Source organism: Malus domestica, chromosome 15 (assembly GCF_042453785.1).
Source record: "Malus domestica chromosome 15, GDT2T_hap1".
Classification (NCBI taxonomy): Eukaryota; Viridiplantae; Streptophyta; class Magnoliopsida; order Rosales; family Rosaceae; genus Malus; species Malus domestica.
Window position 1 is genome coordinate 41186369 of NC_091675.1, and position 9950 is coordinate 41196318.

A 9950-nucleotide genomic window follows, 5' to 3' on the forward strand; every position below is an offset into this window, starting at 1 on the left:
TCAAATGAGAAAGATTGGTAGCATTCTTCATAAATACAGATTAAGTGCATGTACGATCTACATTGTTAGTATCGAAGGAGGAAGTAGTTACGCGCGTGAGTGATTTGATTCAACCAAATAATTGATCAACCAAATAATTGATTAAGTGCGTACATATCGTGCGTTGTAAGTGTAGGAAAAAATGTAGTTACGATTCTACCAAGTGCATGTACAACGGGCAACGCGACTATGAAAGAAATGACAAAAAGAAAAAAAGAAAAAAAAAAGAAAAAAAAAAAAAGGAAAAACCTGAAAACTAGAATTAGCTCACCAAAGCGAGCAAAAACACAAAAGCTGAGAAGAAACAGGAAGGCAAAGCACCAGGTTCTTTCTCTCTGTCTGTGACTGTGTGTCTCTGCCTTTGATTTCTAATTTTGCGCCAATCAAAGTCCCCACAAATCTCCAATTCACTCTCTCTCCTAAAAATGTCAGCTTCTCCTTCAGGTAAAACTCAGACCTAAACCCTCTCTCTCTCTCTCTCTCTCTCTCTCTCTCTCTCTCTCTCTCTCCCTACACCTCTTTCTCTCTCTAGAAATTCAGACTCACATTTCAATTCACACATACAGCAATCCGCACTCCACAATTTCTGTTTTCACTCCAACATTGTTTTGAATTTTCCACAGACTCACACGGCAAATGGAGGAAGCGAAAGCGCGACCCCCAAATTCGCCGGAACAAGCGCGAGGACGACGACGACGAAGACGACGACGCCTGTGCCGCCGCCGACGACGACAACGAGCTCGACCCGAACGACGACTCGGAGGACCCCCAACATAACCCCCCATCCGCTGCAGAACCCGATCCCGCCCCTCACGAGACCGAGGTCCTGGACGGTGGGGTCCGCGTCAGTGACTTTCCTCCCGTCGTTTTGCGCACCGTCAACCGGCCCCACTCCTCCGTTCTTGCCCTCGTCGCGCTCGAGCGAGGCAATCATTCCGGCGGGGACACCAAGGGGCCCGCCAGTCCCATTTTATTGGAGAATGTGTCGTACGGTCAGCTCCAGGCTCTGTCCGCCGTGCCTGCCGATAGTCCGGCGCTCGATCCGGACCGTGCAGATGGCTCCGTGGCGGCTTACGTGGTCACTCCGCCTTCGATTATGGAAGGCCACGGCGTTGTGAAGCTGTTTGGGAACAGAGTTCATGTGGTTCCAATGCACGCAGGTATATGTAGTTGCCCAACTCTCTCTTGACCTCTAGTTACTTGTGAGCTCAATAAAGTGGATAACAGTTGCTAAAGTAGTAGAATTTCTGAGTATTTTTTTGTTAGCTGCAGGATTTCATACTTGTTCTGTTGTGCAAGAAAGTGGCTGGGAAGTTTTTATTTTAATAACCCATTTCGAGATTGGTTTTTCTGGAACATCTTTGTTGTACTCTTATGCTGGTGTCTTATGGAATTATCATGGTAGCCTAATAGCTGAACTGACCTGACTCGACACTTGTCTATTGTTTGGTTTGCTGACCTGGACAGACAATATGACGGTTATGTAATTACAAAAGATTTACTTTTGGGTTCAGACTCTGCTAACCTCTAAAATGATTTGGATTCCTAAGCGAGTATCGCATAGATTCTATATTTTCTGCACCTTAAAGCTTTGAGATTGCTTTTGTTGCAAACCGCTGTACATGTTTATTATGCATTTTTGTGTATGTAGATGCATATTAAAAATGGATTTCTCTTTGTTGGGATTCTCCTGTTTGCAGATTGGTTTTTACCTGCCACAGTGCATCGATTGGAGAGACAGGTGGTGCCGCATTTTTTCTCAGGAAAATCATTAGATCATACTCCTGAGCTATACATGCATTGTAGGAATGAAATTGTTGCCAAATACATGGAAAATCCAGCGAAGAGGCTTGCATTTTCTGATTTTTCACAATTATCTGGTCGTCTAAGTACTGAAGATTTGACTCGAATAATCCGTTTTCTTGATCACTGGGGAATTATCAATTACTGTGCTGAAGCACCCAGTCATGAGCTGTGGAATGGCAGTTCCTACTTAAGGGAGGAGGTAAATGGTGAGATTCAAGTGCAATCAGCTGATCTTAAGTCCATTGATAGTTTAATCAAATTTGACAAGCCCAGATGTAGGCTCAAGGCAGCTGAAGTTTATTCGTCATTGCCATGTCATGATGGTGATGATGTCTCTGATTTGGACAACACAATTCGGAAGCGTCTATCTGAAAACCATTGCAATTACTGTTCTTGTTCTCTTCCTAATGTATACTATCAGTCACAGAAGGAGGTACATATCTATCATCTCATTCATGTTATGTTTCTTCTGTCCATAATTCTATCAAATGGGTGGTATTTTTTCTTCAGAGGATGAATGAAACTGCAGGAACAAAGAATAGTACTTGTTGGCATGTTACCTTCATGTTGATGTGATTCCCAGGCCACTGCAAGATACCACAATAATTTTCGATGAAAATTTAACTAGCTTATCTAAACTGACTCAACTTATTGGCATCCTCAAGTGCAATTGAACTTTCATGATTTGATATTGAGCATTATACTGGTTCTTGTGATAACTTTTAGCACAAATGTCACATTTTCCTTTTCCATATTAGATGCATTACTATTAACAGCATGTCCTCGAGACCTCGTGTATTTTGGCCCGTTGTGTTATTTTATGTAAACGCCTGCAGAATAGCTGGTGGCTCTATCAATGGCAATGCTAGTTCAAGTCTTTGTTCAAGTTTGGACACGAGTACACCTTTAAAGCTTTAAAAGCATCTGGTATGAAGTTAATACCTAAAAGTTTGAGAGAGGGGGCCAAGTTTGGACACAACTACACCTCTAAAGCTTTAAAACCATCTGGTAGGTAGTTCATAACTAAATATAGATAGATAGGTAGGTAAGCTGACTTTAATTTCATGTTAATTCACACTTATAAGATTTTGCCTTTTATTAAGGAACTTTCTTACCCTAAGATTTTTCCCTTGATAAATTGACTTATTCATCTTATATATTGTTTCCCTTCACAGTAGAAAGATATTATTAAACAAACAAAAAAAAAAAAAATCTAAAATGGGATTTATTTAAAGTTGCTTCTATTTGATTTAATAAGATATTGAGCACAAGTGATATTGTTTTACGGGCTTCAATTAGTTAAATTAAAGGATTATAAAAAGAAAGAAAATCTTATTGTAATTTTAAAAGAAGCAGCCCTTTTAATTTGTGCTAAACAACTCTTTAACACTCCTTAATTTTTGATTTTTCAAATAAAAGATTAGCTGCAAACATATGAATTGACTAGTCTGTGCCGATACCTGAAGAGCATAAACCAAAGGTTAACTTATTAATTTCAACAGCCTTCAGGGCACTAATTCTCTTCCAGGTCTATTTCAAGCATTAGAAACACATTTGAAACCCTGAGCTATATTTGAATGATGTTGAAGTTTGCCTTTATACGTTAAAAGATAGTATGTCACCTTGATGAGTTTGAGTGGAGACAAAAGATCCTTGTAGCTGAACCCAATTATTTATATTAATTCTTAGTATAGTTTGGTTGAATTCTTATTCTCTACTGTAGTTAATTGGTGTCTTGTGCTTCAGGTTGATGTACTGCTGTGCTCTAATTGCTTCCATGAGGGAAGATATGTTGTTGGTCATTCAAACATAGATTTCATAAGGATGGATTCAACGAAAGATTATGGTGATCTGGATGGGGAAAGTTGGACTGCTCAAGAAACCCTACTGCTGCTCGAGGCAATGGAAATACACAATGAGAACTGGAATGAAATTGCTGAGTATGTTGGTTCAAAGTCAAAAGCACAATGCATCCTTCATTTTCTTCGTTTGCCTGTGGAGGATGGCCTGCTTGAAAATATTGAAGTTCCGGGCATGTCCCTGTCTTCCAATTCGTCGGATAGAGATGGTCATGGAGGATTTCATTCAAGTTCAAATGGGGATGCAGCAGGTTTTTTTTATATTTACTTATGGTTCTCATTCTTGAGTAATCCTGATGCATTTTCTGCATTACATTCCGACTTATCTTTTCACAATTTGTCTTTAGGATCCTGCCTACAAGATGCTGATTCTGATAGTAGGTTCCCTTTTGCGAATTCTGGGAATCCAGTCATGGCCATGGTAGGTGACTAATCGGATGCATCATGATCCTTTATTTTCTTGTAATTCCCTTGAAACATATGGGCAGGTATCCTGGAAAGGTACTGTCCCAGTTATATAAAAGAAGCAAGATTACTTATTCTTTACTTTTGTGTCTTTGACACACCCCCGGTACCAAAGATAATGGAAGCATTTTCTTTTCTTTTCATGAAGCGACTTTTTCATCTGTTTGGAAAATGGAAATGCTTTAAACGATGCAGCTAGACTATGCAGTCAGGACTCAGGATAAATATATTGATAGTGGCAAATATTTTAATAAACTGAGTATATTTGATTCTATGTTATCAACTAAGACGATGAATGGATGCAGCTTTTCAATGGTTCGGTTTTTTGTTCTTGTTGCGTGGTTGGGACTAGGACCATGGATCGTATACAAATATTCTGAGGGTGCAAAGCATTCACTTGATGATAATTGGTTTACATTCTTGAGAGAGTGGTATTGAGGCGAGTGTACAACTAGTGCAAGCACACAAGAAACAAAAGAAGAAGAATATGAGATAAAAACTGATAATAGAGGGTAGAGTAAGTAGATTTCAAGATTACATGCTCTCTTAACATTGCGTTATTAGAGTTGTTGTGTAATTTGATTAGTCGTTTAAAGTAACGCTGAACAAGGTCTAGAGGGGATCTATCTAGATATATGAATGCCGAATTTATCGAAAGGGATAAAGGTTCTTCTAGATTTCACTTGAGTTCTCAATTATGTGCAAATTTAATGAGATAAAGGTTATCCAGACTTCACTTGTGTTCTTACATAGCTAACATGTGTATAATGTTTGCAGGTTTCATTTCTGGCCTCCTCTGTTGGGCCAAGAGTTGCTGCATCCTGTGCCCATGCAGCCTTGACTGTATTTTCTGAGGATAATGGTGTATCTGCCTCTGCAAGTATTATGGAAGGATCAGGCCATAGGTGATTTTCCCTTTTTGTAATGTTTTACAGCCAGAGTTAACTTTAATATATCCCTCATATCTTTTATTACCAAACTAGTTACCTGTGGAGTTCATAGGACTTTTTGTGGTTAGACATCCACAGTTAAAACCCCCCTTCCCCAATTTTTAACCCTCAAGTTGGTTTGTTAAATTCTTTTTGTAAAAGATTGAGTTCTCTTGTACTGCTAATCTAACACATTGGAAACCCGTTAAAAGTTTTTCATGTTGTAATTCCCGCATGTTCTTTATTGATATTGCAAAGTCTTTTCTGTTCCCCTAAAACTTGTTTCTGACCTATGAAGGACGAACTCTGAGAATATACAAGGTAGAGAAGGTGGTGCTCATGGAAATTCTGCAAATTCACTTCAGCAAAAGGGTAAGCCTTGAGTTTTCTATGTTTGTCTTGGATACTCTCTTCCAGTTATTTATGGATTAAATTCAAACTTCAGAAAAGAACTCAGCAGCTCATGGTTCTTGGGGTCAAAATGAGGCAGGGGTAATTCCAATACCGGCAGAGAAAGTTAAAGCTGCTGCCAAAGCCGGCCTTGCTGCAGCTGCACTAAAGGCAAAATTGTTTGCTGATCACGAAGAACGGGAAATTCAGAGGCTATCTGCTAATATTATAAATCATCAGGTATGAATATTGCTAAATGTTACTGTTTCTTTCCTTCTTATTTGTGTTTTTTCTTTTCTTGTGTTAGTTAAAAAAACAAAGAAAAGAAGAAGAGAAGACTTGTACCATTTTCTTTTCTCATTAATAAGTAAAAATGAGACTTTTCTTTTCATTAGATGAAAAAAGAAAGCAGTAAAAGAAGATATGTGAATATGGAGTTGAATCTCTTAGGAACCAAAACTAAGAGAGGTCCTTTTTAGATCCGACTTTAGCTGCTTACTTAAAAACCATATTTTGTTGTGTTGTTATATGGAAAATTAGAGAACTATTGGCATGCGCATATGTATGGGTAGAGCTATGTCTTTGTCTCTTGTATTAATTTAATCCAATCGTAACACAATTCATTAGCATTTGAGTATATAGGATCTTGGATTTTAGTTCAATTTATTTGGTGTCTGTGGGTAACCTTACCTGGGTGTTGGACCAAATGGTATCCTGGGCTTACAACCCCGGTATGGATCATCTCCATTGAAAATTGGTCGAACCAGTATCGGCTAATATCCACAGTTCATTCATTGTGTTTTTGATCAGAGAAACTTATTTCATTTTGCCAGGAGCTGCTTTATGTGGTGCTCAATTTTCAACTTTTATTAACGTTCATTATATGGCATATGCTTAGAAGTTATTATATAATTAGAAAAGTGTATCCACTTCAGGTTCTGTCCTCGATCTCACACACTCACAGGAATACTTTTATATTAGACCTGACACTTTCTTACACGACCTATTAACCCAATCCGAAATGACACAAAATAACGGGTTTAGAGTCAACACATTAACTAATCGGGTCACACGTATAACTAGTTCTTAACAGGTTTACCTGTGTTAACCGGTTTCAACCCGATAAGAAAAAAGTTAAGTTTTATAATTTTAAACTACTAAAAAACTTTACGACAATTGCCATAATATTTAATCTCACATAAGTGAGATAAAAAAATTCCAAAGTAATTTAAAAATACCAAAGCACATTTAAAAATTCATAATAATTAATTTACATGTGTGAAAAATGTGAAGAAATATGTAAACGCTCATCATCGCATCCTCTACATTTTGACAATGGATACATCGTCGTTTGGATTTTAAAATCCTAGTAGATAGTGTTTTTAGGGGCTTTCAAAATAAATAAAAATTCATAATAATTAATGTATTAGTGTGAAAATATGAAAATAATATACAAACGTTCTTGATTGCATCCTCTATGCTTAGACGATGTTTACTTCGTCGTTTATGGTTTTAAAACCCTCCAAACGCTCATGAATAGTGTTTTTTTTTTAGTGCAAAATTAATAATAATTAACATAGAAGTGTGAAAAATGAAAAAAATATATCTAATCACTCATAAGGACAAGCTTTACAAGGTTAAGCTTGAAATTTGACACCATAAACCATAAACTCTAAATTTATATTTAACCGTCGGTTATCGTTTACGCTCTATTCTTCTCACTTGATTTTGTTTTCCATATTTTTATTTTTGAAAACATGATCTTTTACTGGATGCAGAAAAATGAACGCTTCAGATCGTTGATATCACGTTCCAATGTTGTTAGTTGAAGTATGAGTTTTATATAGTATCTAGAGACTTTATAAGCTCCAAGCAATATTTTCACTAACCGTAAAAATCTGAACAATCAATAAACGATCTGAATCGTTCATCTTTCTGCATCCACTAAAAGATCATGTTTAAAAAAAAGAAAATCTGAAAAAACGAAATTTGTTGAGAAGAATGGAGCGTACACGTAAACGACTATAGACCTCTTGAAGAATGGACCATTTCCCTTGGTGATGAATGAAAATTGAAGGGTTTTATTGTCAAAAAACAACGTGCAAGCTTCGAGTGTTATTGGCAAGTTTCCGACTTTTGAAAAAGGCTCCACAACCTTGAAAAAAACAACTCCAATTTGCATATCCTTGAACATTTGATATTTTGTAATAATGCACTAATGTTTTTCATTAGGCTCTTATTTTGGGGTATGTAATACTTGAAGACAAATGTGTTTTTATGTTTTGAAGTAATATTTATGTGACAATGTGGTATGTAGATACTAATTTAGTATTATGTTTTTCATTTGATTATTTATTGATTTAAAATATATTTTCTTTAATGGGTAAGGTTTTGGGTTATATTACCCGTTAATATTAATAGGTTGAGTTTGAGTCGGGTCATATTACTCGTTCATTTTACCGAGTGTTACACGACACAACCCCTTAAGATTATTAGTTATGTCACGAAAACGAATGACACGAACACGGGAAACACAATGCGAATGCCAGGTTTATTTATATCCTTGGTCACTGGATATTCTCTGAAAGTCAAAAGCCTATTTGGGCATAACATTGCCGTCCTAGTGGCTGGTTCCTTGAGTTGCCTATATCTCACTTAGCAGGGTTTATTTAATATCGCACGAACGTCATACTCGAACTGAATAAGATTAGTACTCTTATCTTAAATGTGTAATTTATGACAGTTGAAGAGACTGGAGCTGAAGTTAAAGCAGTTTGCAGAAGTGGAAACCTTCCTAATGAAAGAATGTGAACAAATGGAGAAGACAAGGCAGAGGATGGTTAGTGAACGTGCCCGGATCATGTCAACTCAGTTTAGACCTGCTGGAGCTTCGCCCATGAGTTCAGCAGGTGCTGGTCCTTCCATGTCCAATAATAACATTGGTAACAATAGGCAGCAGATTATGTCACCTTCAGGTTCACAGCCAAGCATATCAGGATACAGCAACAACCAACCAGTCCATCCCCGCATGCCATTCATGCCACGTCAACCAATGTTAGGGTTGGGGCCGAGGATACCCTTAACATCCATACAGTCATCCTCAGCGGCTCCAAATGCCATGTTTAATTCCGCAGGGACTGCCCAGTCGACGCTAAATCATCCATTGTTGAGGCCTGTACCAGGTACTAGCTCCAGTTTAGGTTGAAAGAAACCGAAAGGAAAAGGTAATGGATAACATAGATGTCATTCACAATCAGTCTGCTCTCTCATTTTTTTTTTCCTTTTTAGATTGGAGAGGGCCTGTATGTGCATTCTCTTGATTATTAAAATTAATTTAGCTAAAAATGAATTGTATTGTGAAAATGATGTTTATCGTCTATAGCGTTCTTATTTTTCCCTTTTGGAAAATGTTTCCTTGCCCATTTCTTCTTTTTTCATCTCTAGAAAGAAGTAAATGCACCTTCGAAAACTCCAGTTGGAGAATGCCGATGAAGGTTTTGGTTTTCCGAAAAGGATGAAGATTTCAATTTTGTCTAGTAGTACATGGTTGAGTGGTACGATCAAATGAATATCACAAGAGTCTCGGAGTATCAATGAATTATGGATAATCACTAAATAAAGTAGATTGATATTTGATACCAGATAGTTTAATGGCCCCTGTTTACCATTTTCTTTGGGCTCTTGAGATACGATTTGCCTTTGATTGTGCCTTTGATTGTGTCAAGATATGTTTTCCTTGATTTTTGTAATTATGTTTAAATTAGTGAATGGTGTATTTTAGGTTAACAACTAAAAACTAGGATATAGATTGTATCACTTGTTAAATAGGATCAGTGGAGGAAACTCGGTAAAAGAATAAGCTATTCGGCTGGGAAGTCCTTATTAATCGGGGGTTTTAATGACATTGTCGATGATGAAGAAAAGGAAGGGCCAGCTATAAGATCACCAAGAAGGATTTTGTTTTTGCGATTCACGATGGGGGGAAATTCAAGAGTGCCGAGATTTAGTATTGGATTCTTGGCAAGAGAGGATTGATGGATCGTTGGCTTTCCAGGTGAGTGAGGATTCATTTCTGATGGCCAATAAAAAGAATAAATCTTGGTGGGGTTGGAAAGGAATTCTACTTTATTACGAGTTGGGAATGGCTCAAGCATTAATGCAGCGAATGACCCTTGGATCCCAAAACCCAACTCGTTTAAACCTTTGATGAAGCAGAGTGCCACAGCTCCACAGGTGGATTTTCTCATTGACCCCGTGACTAAGGAATGGAAGGACGACCTTGGGGCTGAGTTGTTCGAGTCGGAGGATGCAGAAATTATTAGATCGTCGATTTGGCACTACACGAGCAATGTGATATATACGGTGAGACCAATGTACTTTGTTGCGCGTGAAATGATGAAAAATGGATTGAGACAGTGACAAGATTGAGGAAACCAGCCTTTGGAAGGTTGAAACTGAACTG

The 9950-nt window shown here is 37.6% G+C and overlaps 1 protein-coding gene across 2 annotated transcripts; it reads left to right on the forward strand.

Moving 5' to 3' along the window:
* Positions 1–219: 219 nt before the first annotated feature.
* LOC103401723 (SWI/SNF complex subunit SWI3C) lies at positions 220–8851 on the forward strand. 2 transcript variants are annotated; one of them, XM_008340445.4, is made up of 9 exons: positions 220–483; positions 663–1199; positions 1740–2278; positions 3592–3955; positions 4052–4125; positions 4947–5074; positions 5397–5470; positions 5544–5728; positions 8232–8851. In XM_008340445.4, the coding sequence occupies exons 1-9, from the start codon at positions 465–467 to the stop codon at positions 8691–8693; spliced, it is 2382 nt and encodes a 793-aa protein (XP_008338667.3). In that variant the 5' UTR covers positions 220–464; the 3' UTR covers positions 8694–8851. The 2 variants fall into 2 exon arrangements, with proteins under 2 accessions (XP_008338667.3, XP_008338668.3); XM_008340446.4 differs by having other exon boundaries at positions 270–483; positions 5589–5728.
* The last annotated feature ends 1099 nt before the right edge of the window (positions 8852–9950 follow it).

Bases quoted from the DNA above. Each gene is read 5' to 3' on its own strand.
- LOC103401723 (XM_008340445.4), top strand. The intron at 3,956-4,051 runs GTTTTTTTTATA...ATTTGTCTTTAG, and splicing joins TTCAAATGGGGATGCAGCAG to GATCCTGCCTACAAGATGCT. The intron at 5,471-5,543 runs GTAAGCCTTGAG...TTCAAACTTCAG, and splicing joins AAATTCACTTCAGCAAAAGG to AAAAGAACTCAGCAGCTCAT.